Source organism: Schistocerca piceifrons, chromosome 10 (assembly GCF_021461385.2).
Source record: "Schistocerca piceifrons isolate TAMUIC-IGC-003096 chromosome 10, iqSchPice1.1, whole genome shotgun sequence".
Lineage (NCBI taxonomy): Eukaryota > Metazoa > Arthropoda > Insecta > Orthoptera > Acrididae > Schistocerca > Schistocerca piceifrons.
The window spans coordinates 146697884-146721477 of NC_060147.1; the positions used below are offsets into that span (position 1 = coordinate 146697884).

Here is a 23594-nt window from a genome sequence, read left to right on the forward strand (position 1 = left end):
GTCTGAGAGGTTGCTGTGAATCCTGGTGGACATAACACTCAGCTGCAAAACCGGAAAAGATACAAAAACCATTTCTTTTTTATAACAGTACGACTGTGCAGCTCTCCCTGGTGGTTTTTCCTATACAAGACTCTGCACCTCTGCATCACTACAACAAGCCACGTGTCTACTCGAACGTGATCACTGGACTCAAAACCGTCATCCCCTCCTGCAGTTTGCACACCTCCAAACTCTGATTATCCACTTATGCCGCAAGATGTGCCCTAGCGGCTAATCCCTTTATTGAGTCACGCTGTGCCACAAACTTCTTTCCTCCCTAATTCAATTCCGCACCTTTGCATTAGTTATTCAATTTACACATTTAATCTTTAACATTCTTCTCTAGCACCTCATATTTCAGACTTTCTTTTCCCTGCCTTTGAGTACTTACTATTTGCTATCAATGCTCCACTTTCGTGCAGAGCAACACTCCGTACAAAAAGTTTGTGGAAAGATTTTCTAACACTCAGATTTATATTCAATGTTGACAAAATCCTCGTTTCGATGAACGTTTTTCTTGCTGCATTGTGTAGCCTGTCTACAGTTCGCGCAGCCCCCTCCACTGACCTCTGCCAGCCGGGAGTATCTGTCCTGTTGCCACACTTTATGTCGACGCAGTTTCAATGACAGAATTATTCATTCAGTGGTAAATTTATGAGCGTGATTTCCAAATAAATACGAGAGGTGAGGGCAATAAACATTAAGTGATTCACAAGCAGGCAACGGGGATTGTTTAGCGCGTTTACAGCTTTATCAAACCCGAATCTGAAACAGGGGCTCCTATTCTCGATACTCTGAAGAAACAAGAATGCGCCGCAAGAGAACTGTATGGGGAATTGTAAACGAAAGTACCAGGAACTGTTGGTTTCGTGTCGTATGTAAAACATTGAAGTCGCAGAAAATCTCCAACACTGACGAATAGCCGACTTAACTAGAACATGTAACAATCCTGCATGCGAAAATTTAGCTGCAGAGGTAGCGCTTCGTCAATTCAAAACATAAAAGATATTGGTTTCAGATATGTTGAAAGTAATGATAGGGGAAAGTTTTAAATGAAAAGAAGTGACACAGATGCAGCTCCAGCTACATTCCTTATGAAGACGCAAGAAGTAAGAGAAGAGGACATTTGAACAGTGTATTAGTTTTTAGGCTACCGTTTTCGAACGGAGAATCGGACACGGCGGTTTTACAGTTTTATTACTAGCATTGATGTTGGGTTATCAACTTCTGGTACGCCCATCTGTACTGATAATAATACTCTGGCACGTGCCACGTTATACGACGAGACATCGTGTATCGTGGTACTCTACTCGACACGACGCGTTGTATTATGTGACACAGGTACTAATACCGACAAGTAAAAAAGCGCCAATATGTCAGGGACGTTTTGATTAAATGTCTTTCAAATGAACTCTCAGATAAGTCGAGAAGCTAGTTCGCTTCTTTTACATCGCCGATTCTGCCCACGACATATTCGCCTTTCTTTGTGCTACTATAGGAGCATTTTTCATTTTGGTAAATAAGCAGAGACGTCCTGTAGCGAATGAGGCAGGCCGGCGGTCCAGTACAAAGGTGGAGGAAAGCGGAAGGGAGAGGCGGACAGATGGCCGCGCCCTGCAGGGGCCGCTGAATTACTAAAGGGCCGGCCCGCCTCACAATGGCAGCCGCCGTCTGCACACCGATACGTCTCGTGGGGCCGAGAGGCAGCTGGGACACGCGGCGCTTCGTCCCCACTTGCATTCCACGTCTTCGTGTCCGCTACAGATTCGAGAAAGGCCTGATTCGCACAGAGACGTGTAGCGTACAGAGTGCGTCCGCAGACACAGCACCGCCGGCCGCCCTTTACAGCTGGCGCCGAATGGTCCACATGCCAGAGCCTGCTCTACAACATTCTCCCTGACGAGCGACTTTCAGCCCCTCCCTCCTCCCCCCCCCCTCCTCTTCCTCTGCCGAAAACTTTCGCTCCTGTCATTTTTCGCTACAAATTTTGATACGCACTTATTTATGTAAAATGCGGGATGGGGAGGGAAAGGGAAAAAGACCGGTGGGGAATTCGTGACTTCGAACCGCACAGGGCATGGCGATAGTTGGAGTCCGCTTCTCTAGAACAGTTCCCCCGACTGCCTCGGCCATCCGGACACGCTTTCCGTCGCAGCCAGATCCTCAGCTTACCGCGGCGTCCGTGGTGCGCGAACCCTGTACGCGCCAGTTACTGATTGGCGTAGGAGTCCGGGCGATAGCAGAGCGTCCACACTCGAACAGACGTCAGGGAGCCGTCGAGGAGTTGCAGAAATGTGGGCGTCTGAGTGGCATCTGTTCTGTCGGGCATATACGACTCACATGTGTAGCCGGGATGTCACTGACCCTCAGGCGCTGCGTTTCTGTACCACCTTTTACGTTGCGCTATTCGCCAATTCCCTTCCAATGGCGATTTTCGATCTGTCGTACACGTCAAAGTAGCTTTTAAAAGACGGACTTAGTCACAGCATAATACGAAGATCACAAATCAGAGGGTGGGAGGGAACGTTGTACAACACCACTCGATAAGGTCTAGCGGTTCTAGGCGCTCAGTCCGGAGCCGCGCGACTGCTACCGTCGCAGGTTCGAATCCTGCCTCGGGCATGGGTGTGTGTGATGTCCTTAGGTTAGTTACGTTTAAGTAGTTCTCAGTTCTAGGGGACTGATGACCATAGATGTTAAGTCCCATAGTGCTCAGAGCCATTTTTTGAACCACTCGATAAAATGTCTAAAACCTACTCACACTGCATACGGTCGGACATAATCGCAAGACAACCCACGCAGCCATCGTCTGTTCGTCAGTCTCTATACAACTAACACAGTACAGGTTAGTAGAACCGATTCAAACAGGAACTCAGTATGCAGTGGCTAACCGTCGACTTGGGTGTATTTGGAGAATTGTAGGACTAGTGCAACGTGTTCTCGAGTACTGCTCGAGTTTTTGGGATGCGAGCCAGGTGGGATTAAAGGAAGAAATCGAGGCAGTTCTGGGGCGGGCTGCTAGATTTGTTTCCGGTAGGCTGAAATAACACGCAAGTGTTACGGAGATGCGTCGAGGAACTCATATGCGACTCATTTCAGGGAAAACGACGTTTTTTGAGAAAAACTGTTGAGGAATTTTAGAGAAGCGGCATTCGAAAATGACTGCAATACGATTCTTCTGCTACTATCAAACATTGCGCGTAAGGACCGCGAATATAGGACACGAGAAATCAGGCGTCATACGGAGACATATAACAGCCGTTTCTCCCTCGGTCTATTTGCGAGTGAAACAGGGAAGGAAGTGACTAATAGTGGTACGGACCACCCTACGGCAGCTTGCGGAGTGTGTGTGTAGACGTAGCTGAAGCTATCTATGATGGCGTCACACGTGGGCTACAGGAGCAGCTTGTGTTTCAACGGATGCTGTACGGGTCCACGAGACTGGGGGCACACGCGCAGACCGCTTCCGTTGTGCACAACGAGGCAGGCAACTCGACAGTTTCACGGAGTGACGCTTGACACACTTCAGGGCTTGCATTATTTCCAAGTTCACTTTCTGTGTTACTTTTTAGCATTTAAAGCGAGTAACGTTCTTAGGTTTGTCTGATTCCACATTACAGTCCACAAGTTTCCAAGCTATAAATTCATTGTGTTTTGATAACAGGTGAAACTACAAGATAACTGTTGTTAGTCGCAGTTTATTTCATTTCTACCAGGCGTTTCAGACGTTTAAACTTCCACCGTCAGCTGGATTTACGTGTAGTTGCGACGCGGCGATAATAAAAGCGGCAGAGAGGGATTGCAACTTCCTGTTCGCACCGTCCACTCCTCGCATTTTGTATCGAGCCTCCCTCTGTTTATTAATTCCGCCACTTGCTGTCTCAGGTGGGGTCGGGCTGATATTTCGCCGCCAGCTGTGCCCGTCCTGACGCCCCCCCCCCCCCCCCCTACTCGTCCCACAGTTGTTTTGCAGCTGTAGTTGAATGGGGCCCACTACAAATGCAAAACACCCTTCTGCGCCAGCATCGAAGCGGTCCGAAGGATTTACTTCCTCTTCCTCCGACGTGACATGGTTTCTTATTTGATTGTGATATCGTGAACTTGGTAAAACGATAGCAGTCCTAGCTAGACAATTACTCCACAGGGTCTGTTCTATAACTCACTAGCATCTTTTCACAATATACCTATGTATTTACGAGCAGTCCGTGTTTGAAGGTTAAGAAAGCTAGAAACAGCAAAAGCGCGACACGCACTGCAATATTGATACCACATCGATTATCAACGAGAGCGGTATTATTTGGCAGTAAGCTATATTTTCCTTCAAAACACGTGTCAACACTTACAGGGTGTGTAGCGAAGGAGTCACTGATTTCAGAATTAAGTATCTCGAAAATTAAGATCGACGTTCATTTTCTGCTGAAGTTATAAAGAAGTTTCGAAATAGCTCGAAAAGTAACTAACAGATGGCACTGCTGCTGCGATACGTAGTGCCTGTAAATAGTGCGGCGAAGCTCAGAGAGATCGGTTTCACCGCTGAGACGTGAATGAAAGTTGGCGTACAGGAGGAAATGGTTGAAATCGTGTACTGCACTGAACGTGTTTTTCTGCTACTACAATGCTACAGCTTAGACCACAGTCTTAGGGCGGTAAGGCGCAGTTCTCTAACACAATTTTATGTCTGAAAAGGACCCGGCGCCAGAACCGTTGTCGAGTTCTTCGCCGCACTGCCAGCAGACAGGCGGCGTTGCTGATGGTCCAGCGGGGAGTGGCGGCTCCAGGCAAACAGCGCTTAAGCCTGAAACTGTCGCCACGGTTTCTGGAGTTACTCAGCAAAATCCCAGGAAATCCGTCACGGAAATTGCACCAGAGCCCGTTTTGAAGCGTTCCAGCACGCAGAGCCTATTCATGTTTCCACTCAAAATCTGAAGCTGTGAGACAGAGGGCCGCACTGGGGGACCAGGTTCTCACAGCAACTGACAGCGAAAGATGCGATGTTGGGCGCATCTCGTCCGCAGGCGAAGCACACTTCCACGTGCGTGGAGTCACGAATAAACAAAACTGGCGATTCTGGGGTTCCGAAGACCCACGTAAGTGTGAAGCTGAACTACTGCAGCCTCCGAAAATTATTGTTTGGGCTGCAGTACGCAGCAGAGGCATTACTGGCCCTTTTTACGATCACCAGTGGACGTCGCGGTGGTGGAACGGTTTGTGGCCACATAGCCGGCGTTGGAGTGTCGCCAGGCAGCGACTGGTTCATTCAAGATGGGGCCACACCACACAGCATCTACATCTACATCTACATCTACATTTATACTCCGCAAGCCACCCAACGGTGTGTGGCGGAGGGCACTTTACGTGCCACTGTCATTACCTCCCTTTCCTGTTCCGAAGGTGTCTTTCACTTTCTCGACGAATACCTCGTGAACAGAGTTATAGCGCTGGATTACAAATTTTCTGGGGCACGGGTGGAGTGGCCCGTATAACTCGTAGTGAGTACTTTTTGTGGGACACACCACGCTAGACGACCTCTAACCGGCGACCTGTGTGCTGAGACAGTACAGGGTGTGGCGGCGAGCTTCGTTCTTCCTTTGCGCCACATCAGCACTGCGAGTAGCGGACATTTCGAAGAGGCTGCGATGTGACTGCACAGACCACCTGCACAGGGCGAGTCTGATAATGCACGCCGGTGAGTGTACGAATTGCATAGCGCACAGCGCCATTTGCTAGCAGCTTTTCGAACTGTAACGAAATTTCTGTAACTTTGGTACAAGATGCTTACTGGGTTCACCACGAACATATCTTAAAGCTTTCCCGGCGTACTACTACAGTGACATTCACCTGAAGACGGCCAGAAGACTCTGCGCCGAAACATCGTGGCAGGACGTTACTGATATCCGGCAGTTCTCCCGTGTTTTTATGGAACAACGTATCTTTTGTTGCACTCGTCTGTGAATCTAGGTTTTCGACATATTTAATTTTGAAATCACGGAATGCTTGCCTGTACATAGCCATATTTAACGAAACACAAGCTACTGCGGTGTGGTACGGTTATCCACCATGAATCGTCCAAGTGCACGTGTCACATCGGGAGTAGAACGCTACTGACACTCGACGAGGACGACACGTGGATTGCTATCCCATTTCGGATAGCCACATTGCAAAATGGTCGAAAGCCAAAAGCCACAGAGGGCACGTCGTAAAATACTGGCCATATTTCGGTGTGTTTTTGTCACTTCATTGAACTCCCACATTTGCACTTGGACTACGGCAACTTGTGTTGTAGAGAAGAGTGACGAGGCGAAAGACAGCGGCCGCTGCGGAGTGTGACGCGGTTGGAGAACGCGCGGCCCGGCACCTCTGCGAGGACACAATGCACGCACTGTCTGGTAACACCCTATACACCAAGTACACACAAAATAAATTACTTTCATTCCTTAGGAAAGTCTTAGCTCAGAATGTCAAATCAGCACAACTTTCAGCCGTCTAAATTTCCAAAGTGTTATTTTGTTGTGCAACCATTTTCGCCGATATTTTACGCCATCTTCAGGCCCCCTCAGGTCCATTCCCTTTTCGGCCCGGGCTGTCGTCCTATCTTCGGCGTTTCGATGTTAGACAGAACAGGATGCGATTCTGTGGATGTGGATTTTATTGTGCCAGATATACTTCTCACGGCCACATTCGACTGTGTATCGACCACGTCCGTAGGAGCACTACTCGCTCATACTGGGTACCACCTTTCTCAACAGGAAACACAAGTGCGAGGGTAGTTGTTTTTCAGAGCTGACGCATTAGCTCCCCAACTTGTTCCAGAGAATTGGCGTAATACGTCGCTTTTGGTTCTCATTTCTGAGGCTGTTTCAGTTAACTGTTTTGAATACATTAGGGAGTGGTCCAGCACCACGCCCAGGAATTTGGGAATGGGTTATACGACAGTAGGTGAATGCAGTTTGCGCTTTACGGCCAGCGTGCCTGTTATTGGGAACGAAGGTGATCGATTCACTTTTGTTTTCATTTACTTGGAGTCTAGAGTTCCCAAATCCCGTGTGAGAATAGTTTCTGGATTTGTAAAATCATTATACTGCGTCACCAACGCTACGTTATAGACACAGATAAATGTTTTTAGTAGGTCGGCAGCAAATAATTGTAAAAGTAGTGGCGCCGGTAAGGATCGTTGCGCGGCGCCCGGGAACGCGGGTCTCGGGAACGGAGGGGCCGGAGGGTGGTGCTGGCGCTGCTGTCGCCAGCGTCTGCGGAGGGCGAAGCCGTGGTGCGAGGCGGAGAGCTGGGAGACAGCCGGGGCATCCTGGGAAGAGCGCGGCAACGGACGCGTCCTGATGTGGCGCTGGTAGCCGAGTCGCCGAGGGACCGCCTTCTGGCCCTGCGCCTGCTGGACCTAGCAACGTAGCAGCAGTCCTGGCATCGCACCCCGCTCACATACAGTGATAAGAGGGACCAGCGGACAGACCGTCAAAACCTGAACACAAATCGAGCACGAAAGCGGGAAACAGGTGTACCGAAATGGAAAAAAAAGCAAAATAGTGAAAGATCGGAGGACAAGAAGAGAGCACCACGTAACAGCAACAACGTCGTAATTGAGTGGTTGTTCGGTCAGAGGGTCATCTGCCCTCTGCATTAAAAAAGTGAATGAATGAATCAACGATGAACCTGAACGGGTGTCATGGGACGTCTGCCCCGAACAAATGTAAAGAATTAAAAAAAAAAAAAAAGCGTTTATGGTGCTAACACCGTGCGAGCTCTGTTCGAACCCGCCTCGTTCTAACTTTTTCGTTTTTTTGTTTTGTTCGCCGTACTCAAATTTGCATGTGCGTCGTGGTGTAACTTCCGTTTGCAACTGAGAGGTGTAAGGAAGGGACCAAAAATGACAGATGATTCTGCAAAACTACTCTGTTAGCAGCCGAAAGGAAGTAGTTTTCGAAAACATTTGACGACAAGGCGACAAGTCAACCGAATCCTCCACAGAAAACTCGTCCGCTATGTCATACACGGCATTAGTGATAGGAATCTTTTACCGACGCACCTAATTTACACGCCTGGTGAGTGAGTCAGATATGTCTCCTTGTCCGATTTAGACGCTCGTACGAATGTGAATGTGATCATTCCCAAGGAAATATGAAAAGATAATAGTTTGTAAGTTGCAACAAATGAACGCAACAGTTTCACAATCACACAGTTTCTATCTGCTCTGTCAAAGCATATATTTTTAACGTTTTTGAAGTTGGGTTCCGTTCTGGAACTTTTGACTCTTGAATTCCTTTGTTGTAACAGAGTTCACACCCGTCTATTTGTTGTTTTCATTTCTGTGAGACATCTGTGTGATATCTGGCCTGCTCTCAGTATTCATCACATTCACCTGCAACGGTAACGTGACTCATATTCTATAACCAGCGTATAGAATGACAACTGCCAACGCTACAGAAAGAGAACAAACATTCCAATGCCCAGACGGACACTTGACAATGTTGGGAAGAAATAAAAAATAAAGAGACACGAGGGACTTTTGAACACAGAGCACCCGCATAGCAGTCCAGCACCATGAGAACCACGTCGCCGTTCCTGATGTATGCTGCACTACATAGCATTTCTTATACTTCAACCGTTCAATGTTTCCATTTTGCTTTTTTTTTAACAGTTCGGTACATCTTCTTCCTCTTTCCATGCTTGGTCTGTGTTCAGTTTTTGGAGGGCTATCGGCTGAGCCATCTTACCACTAAACCTGAGAGTTTCCCCTGTGACAACAGGTCGGCCAGCCCGACGCTCTCAACCCGGCGGGGGCGAAAACGCTACCGTCTGAATGGACTGGGTAGGGCAGCCGCCTCGGCCGCACTCACTCAGTCGACTAAATATAAGGGAAATTCTAAACAAAAACTAAACCAAACCAGTGATGGAGCAGCCAGTCACGTAGTTGTAAAAACAGAGGGCGTGAAGGAAGACGCGCCCTCCCTAAGAGGTTCAGTTTTCAAGTTATTCAGTGTTTAGATATAAAATGTAATGCGTCAAGCGATTCGTACGAACAGAGAGCGGACGAATGTGTGTGTGACTGAGTACTGTCGAATTGTCATAATACATTTCTTGTAAATACTAAGTATTTTAAATTATAGGTCAGAATGTATATTTCACACATAAAAAAGTGAATGCGCTCATTTATAAAACCTCCGGGCTACAAACTGACATGAACTTATCGAATTAGTTAACGCAGAGGAAGGTATCAGTGATCGTAAGGCTGCGACAGCATCTATGACGACGGGTCCTACAAGGAATGTTAAGAAAAGTAGGAAGATATATTTGCTCAGCAAGGGCGACAGGCTACAAATTTCAGAATGTATCAGCAGTCAGCATCAAATATTCGGTGATGAGGACGGAGATGTGGAGAACAAATGGAAAAAATTCAAAGGCATCGTTCGATATGCCCTCGACAAGTATGTTCTGAGTAAGGTTTTAAGGGATGGGAAAGATCCACCGTGGTTTTAATAGCCGTGTTAGAAAAGCGCTACGTAATCGAAGAGCACTTTATCACAGATTCGAAAGAAGTAAAAACCTAGCTGACAAACAAAAGCTGAGCGAAGCGAAAATGAGCATAAGGAGAGCAATGAGAGGAGCGTTCAATGATTTTGAAAGTAAGACGTTGTCAACCGACCTGAGTAAAAACACTAAGAGATTTTAGTCGTACGTAAAATCAGCAAGTGGGTCAAAATCAACAATTCATTCTCTCAGCGACCACACCGGCACCGAAACGGAAGATAATAGAGAGAAGGCCGGAATATTGAATTCGGTCTTCCGAAGTTGTTTCACCGCGGAAGTTCGTAACACTGTCCCTCCTTTCAATCGTCGTACGAACAACGAAATGGCTGATATTGGGATAACCGATCGCGGAACTGAAAAGCAGCTACACTCGCTTACTAGTGGAAAGACTTCACGACCAGATGAAATAACCTATAACATTCCATAAAGATTATGCGAAAGAACTTGCTCCCCTTCTAGCAGTAATTTATAGTAGATCGCTTGAGCAACGAAAGCTACCTAACGACTGGAAAAAGCGCAGGTCATTCCCGTTTTTAAGAAAGGCCGTAGGACAGATCAACACAATATAGACCTATATCGTTGACGTCAACCTGTTGTAAAATTATGGAACATGTTTTATGCTCAAGAATTATGATGTTTTTGGAAAATGACCATCTCCTCTACAAAAATCAACACGGATTCCTCAAACAGAGATCCTGCGAAGCTCAGCTCTCTCTCTGTTCCTCCATGAGGTCCACAGCGCAGTGGACTGCGGCGCTCAGGCTGTTGCCGCCGTCTTCCTCGACTCCAGGCAGGCGTTTGACACCGTCCCGCACTGCCGTTCAATGAAAAAAAAATACGAGCTTACGGAGTATCGGAGCAGTCCTGCAATAGGATTCAAGACTTTCTTACAGATAGAGCTCAACACGTCGCTCTTAATGGAACTAAATCGTCAGATCCGGAGTAGCACAGGGAAGTGTGACAGGAGCGTTGCTGTTCACGATATACACAAATGATCGGATGCTCTTTGAGGCTATTCGCAGATGATGCAGTTGACTATACCAAAGTAGCAACGCCAGAAAATAGTAAGAATCTGCAGAACGGCCTGCAGAGAACTGATGAATGGTGCAGACTCTGGCATTTGACCTTGAACGTAAATACGAGGGTTGGGACTTTAATAGTGGCAACTATTTATTTACAGCTCGTACAAAATCGACACGTGTTTCATAGTTTTACTGACCTTCAAAGTAGTCACCAGCATTGTGCATAACACGTAGTCAGCGATGTGGAAGTCGTAGGATACTCTTAGCAGTGCCAGTTGTGTTGACAGTTCGAGCGGCGCGGTCTATTTCAAATGGTTCAAATGGCTCTGAGCACTATGGGACTTAGGGGACATCTGAGGTCATCAGTCCCCTAGAACTTAGAACTACATAAACGTAACTAACCTAAGGACATCACACACATCCATACCCGAGGCAGGATTCGAACCTGCGACGGTCGCAGCAGCGCGGTTCAGGACTGAAGCGCCTAGAACCGCTCAGCCACAGCGGCCGGCTGTCGTTAGTCGTCAATTAACTGCATGTTTGAGGAGTGAATAAAAAAAAACAATAAATGAATGACACAATTGTTTTTTATTGTTTTCGGAGACATTCCATGGTGTATCGTAATTTATAATCAGTTGCACGCGCCAGTTTTCGAAAGAGTGATCCGTTGTGCGTGATTTGCACGGAATTATTGCCAGCGAACGAAATACTGAGCATTGTTAACGACTTTTCTTATGTGAGTGAAGAAATGTCGCTGTGACGAACCTGCGTTCTCCCGATGCACGTGGTGTGTTATCCACTGGAATGTACCTAATCCTCCTGAAGAATAAACACAAGAATGAAATATAAGGATTAATATGATAACTGATACACGAGTGAAATATAAGAATACGAAAGTTTAGAAAGATTGTAACTAGTGAGAATACCAAACAGAAATATATAATAAATGTACGACACTGTGACACCGAGCAGTAATTTAACTATTAAATAACGCCCATATATCCCCGAACATGATAAGAAACATGCGTGTAGTAACGTTCTATGGATATAGATACATAAATGAAAAAGTAAATAAATAAAATGAAATAAAAATAATAATCGGAGTTCAAACATGGGGCGCATAAGTGAGAGGCTGTATTTCTAGCCACTGTGCCACCGTGTCGGATGATATTATCGCACGCTAAAGGCATGTAAATTACATCGAAGACTTTTACCGTCGTTTTCTCAGACACGGTCGATAAGCCAAAACACTTGTTCCGTTATTTTGACTCCTCTTCCACTTAGCAAAGTTAGTGGGAAATCGGTCTATGGTATTTGCCGTGTTCTCCTCGTTAGTGTAAACTTTAAAAATTGTCCTGGAGGTAACTTTGAGAGCGATTAACACTTTGAATATTGTTTGTTGGCGGTTATAGAACTTCAGCTTGCGAGTACGATGAAGCAAGTTTTAATAACTTACTTAGGTTCTCAGACTGACAAATATTACACTCTAAGACAAAAAGATGACGCACCACAAAGGAATCATCCGAATGCGACAGAGATCTGTTGATGCGATGTACACGAACGGACAAACAAATTATTTCAATTTCAGAAAAATTGTACGATTTATTCGAGAGAAAGACCTAGATTCTGTCCTACTGGCGCGTTAAATCGTCAAAATCCCGAGCTGGTTTGAAGGTCCTGCCCATAATTCTCAACTGCGGAGAGATCCGGCGACGTTGCTGGCCAAGGTGGGGTTTGACAAGCAGTCGAAACTGTGGGAGCTCAGGATGTCAACAAAACGAGGCGTAGAATACGGTGGACGGACCACCACGCTGCTGCAAGGGTGGCGGCGCGGATGGCAACCAGAGAAGTCCAGCTGTGAAGAGAACCGCCACCCCAGGGCAGCGGGAACCCCAGCACTGTTTGGGGCGTCTCGGCCTGGAACCACACTCGAACAGAACTGTCTCCAGTGGTGAGTCCCGCTTCGAATTGATCCCCAATGACCAGCAAAGACGTGTTTGGAATAATGATCTGAATTATAGATCCGCGTCACTGACAACGACTTTCATTAACATTTTGAAACATATACTGTGTTCGAACGTTACGAAACACCTCCGAGAAAGGACCTGCTGAGACATAGCCAGCACGGATTGAAAACGTATCGTCCTTGTGAACCACGGCTGGCCCCCGGATCGTTAATCAAAATTTTCTGTTTAGAGGTACTTAGAGTGTTGTGTGTCTCACGCAAGAAGATACGGGAGTGGTTTCTCCACTGGGAGAAGCCTGCTGCCCATACGTATGCCGTACTTCCCTCGTATTTTGGTTTCTGCACCCGGGAAAGGGTACGGCAGGATACCGATCTGACGACGCAAAAGCGTTCGAGGAAAAGGCGAGAGAGGCGCTGTCAGCCATCTCTGTAAGGAATGTTGGCAGCACCACCGTATAACGGAGAGTGCCTCGAAAGAGATAAAGCTGTTTTGTGAACAAAATTGCCTTTTAAAAATTATTTCGAGCTCTGTTTTCCGTCTGCGTAGCGCTCTAGCAGCCCAGAAACACAGGCTGCTGCGTGCGTGACGGGAGCTGAACAGGTCCAGTTTTGCAGAAAATCGGTTTTAGGGACTGGCGGCTATAAAAATCTGCCGCAATCTCAGGGTCACACGGGCGGATACGAATTTTACGTGTCTTTTAACCGCTCACTGTAACAGATGAAATTCACGTGCGCATCACCGCCCTCTATCACAGTCGTTTTGACTCAGCAACCACTGTCGTCGTTACACGGCGCGTAGATAGCGGAATTCGCATCTTTTCTTAAATTTGTGGAAACGTAACAGATTGGAGAAACGATTAGAGTTGTAAAATGTAGACTACGCCGTTTACAGTTCTAATTTGTACAGGAGTAAGGATATATATTTTGCTATGTGCATCATTGCACATGTGCGGTATAAATCTAGAATGCAATATTTTGCAAAATAAAGCGGATTTTTAATTATTTCTTCTATGAATCGTGAGTTCACCTACGAAAAATCCTTAACAAAGAAGTAAACATGTACAATAAAGATCATGCACTGAATCTGTTAAGAATACTAACGAAACTTTAAAACGTAACACAGATCCAAGTTTAAGGTTGTCAGTTATTCAACATGCCTAACTAGCACGATGATTCATTCAATTTTTTTGTATTTACCCTGTTTAGAGATAGATACACGTGCTACAGGTTACTTACCAGTCCTATTTGCGGTGACTGAATGAAATGATAACTGAACGCAGATACGTTAGTCTCGGTCACCAATACAATTTCCATTAAGATCTCATCATTACCCGTTTGGGACATCCCCACCATTAGATCTGTGAAGAGGCGTGTACCGTCCCGTGATCCCTGCTATTACGTTCTCGCGGACCATGAGAGCCGACACGTTGGCATCAGTTAATAAAAATGAATTGTTGACCAGGAGTAGTGTATTTTCATTCAGTACTTCAGATGGCCGCTGATCTCCTGAGCGACTTCTCGTCAAAAGTGGAGAAATATGACCTCGGAACAATGAAGGGTGTGGTGCAGGTGCCTACGAGTCGCCTGCCTCCCTCGCTTTACTTCGCGCTACAAAGGAAAGCGCGGACCCGACAAGTGGTCTGGCGCGAGAGTCAGCCACAGCAGTGGGGAGAAGGTCTGACAGGACTCCTGGCCTCTCCGAGGACGACACGAAGCTGAACCGCAGTTCAGAGACAGCGGCACACTTTGAAACGCACAGTGGCTGGTTGCCCCCTCCTGGAGGACAGTTGCCACCACTGACGTGTTCAGAATTTACTTTCGGAACTTTGACGTAGTCGACCATTTTCTAAGTGAAGAAGCGTTAAGTTTTGATTCGTTATAGTGCTCGTTATACCGGGACATTTGACGTGCCACGTAAGGGGGGCATGTGTAGAAAGTGATATTAAGAAACAGCACACCTCGCTACAGTCGGGACACATAACACCTCGCTACAAGCTGGAGACGTGTAGAGACTAAGTAAGGTAAGGGACACCCCGACACCGACCTTGCAGGGAGGCGCAGACTACGAGCAGCGCAGCGGCGGTGGCGGCGGCGGCGGCGGCGGCGGAGGCGGCGGGGGCGGCCGGCCGGGCGTCGCGCATCATGGCGGCGGCGGCGGCGGCGACGCGGGGGCGGCGGCCCGCATGTCGTCAGCGGCGGCGGGCGCGCCTCCACATGCGGCCGGCTGCAACACCACACACGCCTTCACGTCAAATGTTTTGCGACGCACACATAAGTAGTAACGAGTTCGGCTATTTTACACGAAGACTCCACGCGCTTTGCTTTCTGAGCAAGAGGAAAGTAAAAAACGAGCGAGTCATAAAATGTTGGAACCGTTACACGACGAGTAATTGATTACCTGCACCATTTTGTAACTGAATTTGTGTCATCGTGGTATCTCGCTCCCTCCGCTATCGGTGTAACGCAGTCCCCCTACTGTCGCGCCACTGACGTCCTATAATTCCATTGCTGTGCTAGTTTCTCGCTCGCAATCGACCAGCTTGTTCGACTAGGTTGTGGCCTCACTTCACAGACGGTTAATCCACACGGTACGGATACGTTTCGTGCAAGCGACTTCCACCGATTCTTGCTGTGAACGTAGGGGGACGCGTTTAGTTACAAACGTTTGTTTCAAGTTTGGTTTATTTTTTAAATCTGTCTGGTGTTTAATCCCTGCAACATGCTGACTTAAATGCGCCCTTTGTTCAGAACGTATCTAAAAACAAAAAGAAATGAGAAATACTTTGTGGAAGAATTTACGTACGAGATCTACTTAGCAAAATTAACCTACATTACGGGTTTAGAAACAATATTTTTGCATTCTCATGTGTCTGGTCGAAGTTAACTCGGGAGAAATAGTGGCATCATGTTCTCTGAGTGGGCGTAGGTTAACATTTTACTTACGCCTTTGTTGCACAAATTGCAGTGAATAACTCTTCCGTCTGCAGAGAAATCAGGAAATTCTCGTAAACCACTGACGAATCAGAGATGATATGGAGCTAGCTACTTTCGGCATGCTTCACTTTCCACAAACACACTGTCGCTGTGAAATACTTCACTACATCCAAGCACGCACGCTGACCTTCTGAACGAAGACAGTGCAGGTGTTCAAAACAGGCCGTTCACACAGGGCAGGAAGGCTCCTACAGCACGTGCCCTGCCGGCCCATTTGACGGTTCACAGCGAGCGGCAAAGCTCTGCGCAGCAGGGCGGGCTGGATAGAACAGCCTGGCGTTCGTCATCTAACAAACCAGTAGTTACTGTTTCTATGTAGCCAGAAGTGTAGTTTTAGTCACACAAATTTTATTTTACTGCATTTCTAAAAATTAGATACAGTCAGGTTCTAACATGAAATTATACCCGGGCCGCTAAAACAAGTCACTTCAAGGTCACTCCCCAAGCGCCGTAGAGTCGGTAGGATAACTGACAAACAAGTGAGGAGCGGGAGCCGACGCGTCTACTGAACCAATAACAGCACCGAACAAAAGACGGTTCCGCCGTCGGCGCTACCACGCTGCCCGCTTCCGCGTAAACATTGTACATGTCAGTGCGCGAACGCCTGCAGTTGTGTTGTGTTGTGTTACCGCCTCGACTGCAGTTTTTGTTTGTTAAACAATGTGTCCAAAACGATGTCGTTCACCAAGCGACAATGCGTTGTGCCGTGGAGTGCCATTTAATAGTCAGGTTTTGGAACTTCTACGGAGCACGCGTGAGTTTTACGAGCGAGAGAAAGAAACAATTTGTTTCTGTTCATGGGCATGCGTCGATTCCTGCCGATAAAGTTTTAGAGCGTACCTCGAAAACTCTAGGAATCGGTGAAAGAACAGTTATAAGGAAAGGGGTGCTACTTCAAGACTTACAAGACAGTGAAGTAAACAGTGTGGAAGAAAGCCCCTGGGGAAGAAACTGTGTTTTTAAGTATTCCAGGCAAGAAAACGAAGCAGCCTCATCCTATTGCAGATATTGATTCTTTCCAATCCGATGCAATTCGTCGGCACATATACGGATACTATAAAAGGAAAGAATACTCCACAATAGCGAAGTTGTTAATTTCTTTAAAAGAAAGTGAACTTTTCTCAGGGAGGAAAACGTCACTTAAGATGATATTAAAAAGTATGGGCTACCGTTTACAAAAGTTAGATGGACGAAAACTGTTACTAGAAAAAGCTCATGTCGTTGCAGCTCGTACCATTTTCTTACACAAAATTGTAGGAAAGGACACACACTCAGTCACATCGTTGGACGAAACCTGGGTCAACGCTGGAGAATCAGTTGAGAAATGCTGGACAGATGATACTCCGAATAGCAGCGGTCATCAGCCGACAGGAAGAGGGTCACGATTAATTGTGGCCCATGCAGGATCTTCAAACGGCTTTGTGCCTGAAGGACTTCTAGTTTTTCGATCGAAAAAAACCGGTGACTATCATGAGGATAAGGACCACCCAAGGTTTCTACAGTGGTTTAAAAACTTGTAGCTCCAGTTTAGTGTTCCGACAGTTTTTGTGATGGACAATGCACCGTACCGTTCCGTGATTTTAGATAAAGCTCCCACCACTAGTGACCGTAAAGAAACTATGGTGCAGTGGTTGCAGGCGAGAGACATTGCTGCGGACCTGAGCATGACAAAACTGCTGTTATACTCACTCGTGAAATAAAATAAGCCTGTGACGCCTAAATACGTTGTAGATGAAATTGCAAGCGAACAGGGTCACTCGGCAATTAGGCTACCGCCTTATCACTTTCATTTTAATCCAATTGAATTGGTTTGGAGTGAAGTCAAGGCGTACATTAGAAGTAACAACAAGACTTTTACTATAACAGAAGTGGGAAAGAAAACGAACAGTTAATGATTTCTCTTAATGATGATGAAAATGAAGAAGAAAACAACGGTTTTGGCGCCGATTCCGATGACAGTGAAGGAGAACTGGAAGGAATTGCGCCATTGGCATCGTAAATTGGTGAGTGTAAATGTATACAGAATTAATTCTTTTTTCTTTGTAATCGGGTAGGCTATGTATGTTTTGCTTTATTTCTTTCTATGAGTGTGGATAGCGTGTTATTTGGTATGCTTAGATTTGCATTATTATACGACGGTTTACATGCAGCTGTTACTGTAACAATTTGGACGACTTTTCATAGATATTGTCATTAACTTCAGGTGTTTTTATTTCCCGGTTTAATATACTATTTAACGTTTGGTCTCCGTCGTCGTTCTCTCCATTGTTAGAAAAACGTACTTTGTTGCACTTGCGTATAAACGCCGATTGTAGCTTACATGTACAAAACGCACTTCGGAGTTGTGGGCGTGTGCGGTGCAACGAGTTAAAATTTCATAGAGTGGCTATAGGTCCGCCATGTTTGAAGCAAATTGAAATTCTGGCCGCCATGTTTTCTTTAGTCAAGGCATTCGTCTGCTGTGTCCCGCCCCCTTGTAACTGCGTTTGACTTACTTGAAATAGCTCATACTAGCTTATTTTTTCTAAAACAAGCAATAGACAGCAGTGATTTCAGTGTACACTGACAGCAAAAAGGGATGTTTTTGTCGAAATATGGCTAAACTTTTCGATGTAGATAACACTACAAGACAACTCAAATAAGTCTGTCCATCCACTATAACGTTACTTGTTGCCCATAAATTAATGCAATTAGAGCGGGTATCACCAGAATACTACGGTGAAACTTCTAAACATGCTGTGGTTAACTATTAGAAACAGTAACGGGCGCAGAAATGCGATATTTTTGTCGCTATTTCAAAGTAAACAGTCAAAGCCTCAAAAACCAGTACACTGTGAACGAGAATTTATTTGAAATATGTGTTACAAGTAGTTAACACAAGCATAGTAATTCAATAACAAAGTCGAAGCGTTCTTGGGTGGGGTAATTTCACAAATTTTCGTAAGTAGCTGTATGCCTTGGCAGAATAAAAGTGTAGGGTCAGGGCAAATTTCCTTATTTGCTGAGAATAATGGCATAGTTTAGCACTGCACTGAAGTTCCAATAGCTCCTTCAACAAACTAACTACATGTTCACTGTTTAACATATCAGAAACTGAACTACATAGCCTTCTTCTCAAACCAGCAACTAAAGTCTGTAACTGCACTATTCTTCTTTTGTGTCGTACACTAAGTTGCTTCATTTGCTTTATCCGCTTCTTTAGTCGCACATTCTCTGCTCGTACTCTGTTATATTGTGTTTTCAACTTCTTAGGGCTTGGTAGACAGTAATTGTGGTCAGCAGAAACAGATGTGGGTCTGACAGGCACTGAAAGAATGTAGTTACATCGTAAGTTTATAACTGAGCTACACCATAAGATTGTAATAGAAAGTATGTAATTCAAAGTAATAAGAACACGGAGTAAAATTAAATTATTGACTTACTTTGTGCTAATGATGTCACTGTAATAGCACTATCTTGCAAATTGTCGAAAGATCGCTTTCTGGGTTGTGGTCGTAATTCTTTATCTTGCTTTTGTAAATGTGGTGGAAAGTTAAAGATAGCAGGTACTGGTTTTGACAAAAGGCACCTCTGGACATTTGTGTGGTACATATATTTCTCTTCAAAATGAGCTGAACAGAGGTAACTGGCTGTAGTAGGAAACCAGTTTTCTCGCTTCATATTTATAACCCATCTTTTTGTAATTTCCTTATCTTTTAAAGGAAATCTGTAATCAACGATAAATAAATTACTTCCTGCATTTGTCTTAAGCATAATTACAGTTCCAATGCAAATGACTCTTTAATAAACATTAAAAAACGTGTGTCGTATTTCGGTACTAATATACTTACTTATAATATGAAATATTTGTTGTTTTATCGCTGCGATTTGTGCAGTTGAACGCTGAACACACTGTAGGCATGTTGACTTTATATTTTGTAACAAAAAAGTCAACTAGAAAAGTTAAATATTGCAGTAATATCACAACAGCTGACACACTTCCAACACAAACAACAGTAACGCTTTCCTAATGTTTTGACTAAGGAGAACATGGCGGCCGAGGTAGCGTTGGTTGCCGCTAGGAGCGCTGTAACTAGTATCTCAGCCACTCTATGAAATTTTAACTCGTTGGTGCGGTGGCAGCTATTGCAACCTCGCAATAGCAGTGTAGCCAACCACACGCGAGTTGTCAAGTGACATGTTTCACCGGCTCTGGTATCGGTATTTTTAGGATTTTTAAGAATGAGGTGCAATCAAGTTCTAACATGAAATTTGGCATTTTAGGTACTATAAAATTACAATTTTTGATAAAATATTTGCGTAATTCTTAGCTGGGAAGACCGCGAGAGAACGTTAACCATAAAAATTTTTATTTAATTGCATTTTTAAAATTTAGGTATAATCAGGTACTAACCTGAAATTAGGTATTTTTAGGTACTATAAAACTAGCGATTTCGATCATAAATTGGCGTAATTCGTGCATGTACAACTTCTATTGCCTTTATTTAATGATGAACAAAATACGTTTTTACCTAAAATCCGAGGTCTACTTATTAAAATGTCACTGACAGCCATCAAAGTCTTTCTTAATCATACTTTAGCTACGTAACTTTTATTTGTAACATCGTGTACAGTCACAGTCTCTGTAAATGCTGCTCGAGCTCTGATTGTACCGCGAAAATGGATGACACTGCTTCCCGATTTGTAGTGAAACACGAGCGCGTAACACCGTTAATGGCTAGAAACAAACTGTTCTTAATCTTTTTCACAACATTACGGAGAAAAGTCGGCTTTTACCTTCTTTTCAGAAACACTGTGTAATATATATAGAGATGCATATTGATTTATAATCGATTGGACTGATGGGCAGCGATTCGAAACCCATTCTGGGCTACAATTTTCTTGTTTGGTTTGAATACCTAAATCATTTAAATGTGAAACTTATCAAATATACGTGAATTAACTCGCACTTCACCATTATCTTTCAAGAAAAATGCACGTCTTCTAGTTTCTAATCACATGTCAGACGCAAAATTCTGGTTTTCTTTGCAAATACACGTTCTTAATCATCGATATTTTATAAAAGATTGTTAAAGGTTTTGAAGTTGAGAAAACATTACACAATTAAATTCTTGGATAAAAATGAAAAATCAAATACTCTTTGTTTGAATATGCCCATTCTTTTATAGGACAGATGTGGTCTCACACGAACCAGAGTGATAAGCGGCGTTGAAACATAGAAAACAATAGTTTTCACGGCGTCCAGCACACTCTACAAATGCTGCGTTTTTACATTTTTCACAGCACCACTGTTCTCTGAATACAACAGAGCTGATCTGGAGCCAAGTTAAGGGATTTGCCGCGAGAAACAGCAAGGTATTTAAGCTGCCAAACGTACTTGAACTAACGCACGAAGCTTCGTGGCACGTCGCTGACGAACGATGGCGAAATACAAACACCACGCCATAAAAGAGAAGGACACGTGGACTTTAGATTCTGTTGCTGATCGCCTAGTTATGGACGTAGCAGTACTGAAATGTACCAAACGACCTTCAGTGGCTTCAATATTTAACTTCAAGGTGAAATTCCAGCAGTGCGCTTTTACGCCGCACATAGCTCATGCAGAAAAATTTCTCTTGTTAAAGTGAGGAATTTTTATCAGTCTCTTTTTTAATTACAGTACTATCTTAGCTTAGATCGAGAGCATGCTATGTTTTCCATTAGGTCACCTAAGAAGCGTACCGCCTGAGTTTTATCATTTTTTCTTTCTGTCTCAAAACTGAATGACATCCAAGGCTATATTGTTCTCTGCTCATCTCTTGTTCACATCACTGCAGGTTGTTGGACCAGGTTGCTGGCCTGTGGTGTCCGAGTTAAACGCGCCGGTAAGGCTGTTGTCCCGTACTATCGCTGAATCGATGCACGCGTAACATCCATCATAAAACGTATCCTCATTACCGTACTTGACTGTACTCGAGACAGCTTGGCTTCTGCTCCACGTGAAACGAAATCCAATGAAGTTCCTGCAAACGCAGAAGAACACACAGCGTAATGTTTACATGAGGTTTATTCTTATGATGAACGGAGCGCTTATGTGGAAATGTCCGACGTTCATGCAAACGTTGCCGAAATCTGGTTTCGCAGGATAGAGCGGTTCAGGCTACGGTTGTGGAAAGGGGCCAAAAATCAGTTACTGTCAGTTGCACAAAACGCATAAACTTTATTTTCCTAAAAACACTTAATCACACATGCCCTTAAAAAGACTCAAAACAATACGGCTGAAAGCCCGAACACAAGTTATTAAAATTGCCTTATGGAATACACGCTGCTGAAGGCCTTACTTTTTTATTTCACGTAAAAGCTCGGCTAAAGGCCACATACTGAACATAGAACAACTCAAGGTTTAAGGGCTTTCCAACAGTGAAAAATTCCTCTTTCTTTTTTTAAACAAAATTAGTTTAAACAAGAATCTTCAAAGTTTTAATTTAAAAGGGCTGAAGGCCTTATCTTAAAAACATTTCACGTAAAAGCTCGGCTGAAGGCCACATACTGGACAATGAACAACTCAAGGCTTAAGGCCTGGATAACAAAGATTTCAAATGGAACCAAATCTCTTTTTTAAAATAGTTTTAAGCAAATCAGTCTTGAAAGCCTAGTTTAAGTCAGCTGAAGGCCCTATTTTAAAATTAAAACAAACTAACAGACGGCTGAAGGCCTCGCACAGTACTTCAGACTAAAAGAAAATCACAACCTAAACCCAACAGAACAGTGGTGCTCAGAAGTGTTTCAAGGATCGGCCTGGGGAGGAAACTCTTAACATAAGTTTAGGTGAGACAGGCCGGCCGGAGTGTCCGAGCGGTTCTAGGCGCTGCAGTCTGGAACCGCGAGACCGCTACGGTCGCAGGTTCGAATCCTGCCTCGGGCATGGATGTGTGCGATGTCCTTAGGTTAGTTAGGTTTAAGTAGTTCTAAGCTCTAGGGGACTGATGACCACAGAAGTTCTTCCTGAACTCAGTTCGCCCTCACGCAGCTCCGTAGACGATTCAGTTTTGAAATAATCTGTTGCAGTGGAGGAAGACACATCTTGTGCACCGTCGGATCCTCTTTTACTCCTATACGATGCGAGCCGTACACACACTCTAGTAATTTTCTAAGACGTGTGGTTTGTAATCAGTCCTGTTTCTATCCTAATTACATCGTAGTAATGAACACAAGTGTGCCTCCCTCCCCACTGCTGTTACGTCCGACGTTCCTGCAATAAACGTAACAGCACCAATGACAACGTCGCAGATCACACCGCGGCTCGTGACGGACATTCCGGTGCGACTGAACAAGCAGTTCCTGCTTCAAAATAGTCTAAAAGGGCCGCATATGACTTCCAAAAAGATTTCGAAGGCGTATCCTCGACCAACAAAAAGAAACTTCGCGTTGCTCGCGGAGGAGCTACTGAGGCAGGAGAACGATAAAAGCCGGTAGGGTAGCCCATCCAGTGGCTGCGAAACTGGGAACCGACCAGTCTGAAACAACGGCAACATCCGCGCTGCTGCGACAATCCTAACCTTCCTCCGAGTGATCACTGGTGAATGGACGTTGAAACGGACAGATATGGGGGCCAACCGTAGTTTTATATTGAAATGTGCCTGTGAATTTGTATGTGTGGACAAAGCGGCATTTAGTGGTCCGCGTGTATCTCCTTCTCAGTGACCGATACTTTCACGTACAACACAACAACGATTAGTATTAACAGAATTCAGAGTGATGTTAAACTCAGAGAGCTCACAGACTTCCCATACAGCTCTAATGTAGACGTCACGCTTTTAAAACAAGTCTGCTTAGAACCGAACGTAGTGGGATTTGTAGCCGTATTCAAAGGGAACTGCACAGGAACTGCAACACCACTACGAGATGGTATCCGTCACTCGAACTTCATATTGCTGACAAACGGATGTGATATATCCTGTCGTATCAATGGTACTCAGATTGTCGACTTTACGCACCATCCGGCAGTAGCCGCCGAAAGGAACGTTATTACTTTTATAAAAATGATGTGCTTT

At 45.0% G+C, this 23594-nt stretch overlaps 1 protein-coding gene across 1 annotated transcript in view; it reads right to left on the reverse strand.

Annotated features, from left to right (window-relative positions):
- Nucleotides 1-23594, reverse strand: part of LOC124718786 — a 480197-nt gene that overhangs the window by 386057 nt on the left and 70546 nt on the right. The window contains exon 4 of the mRNA XM_047244394.1: nt 14612-14684. Within this exon, the coding sequence (XP_047100350.1) occupies nt 14612-14684 (73 nt within the window). The remainder of the gene's footprint in view (nt 1-14611; nt 14685-23594) is intronic.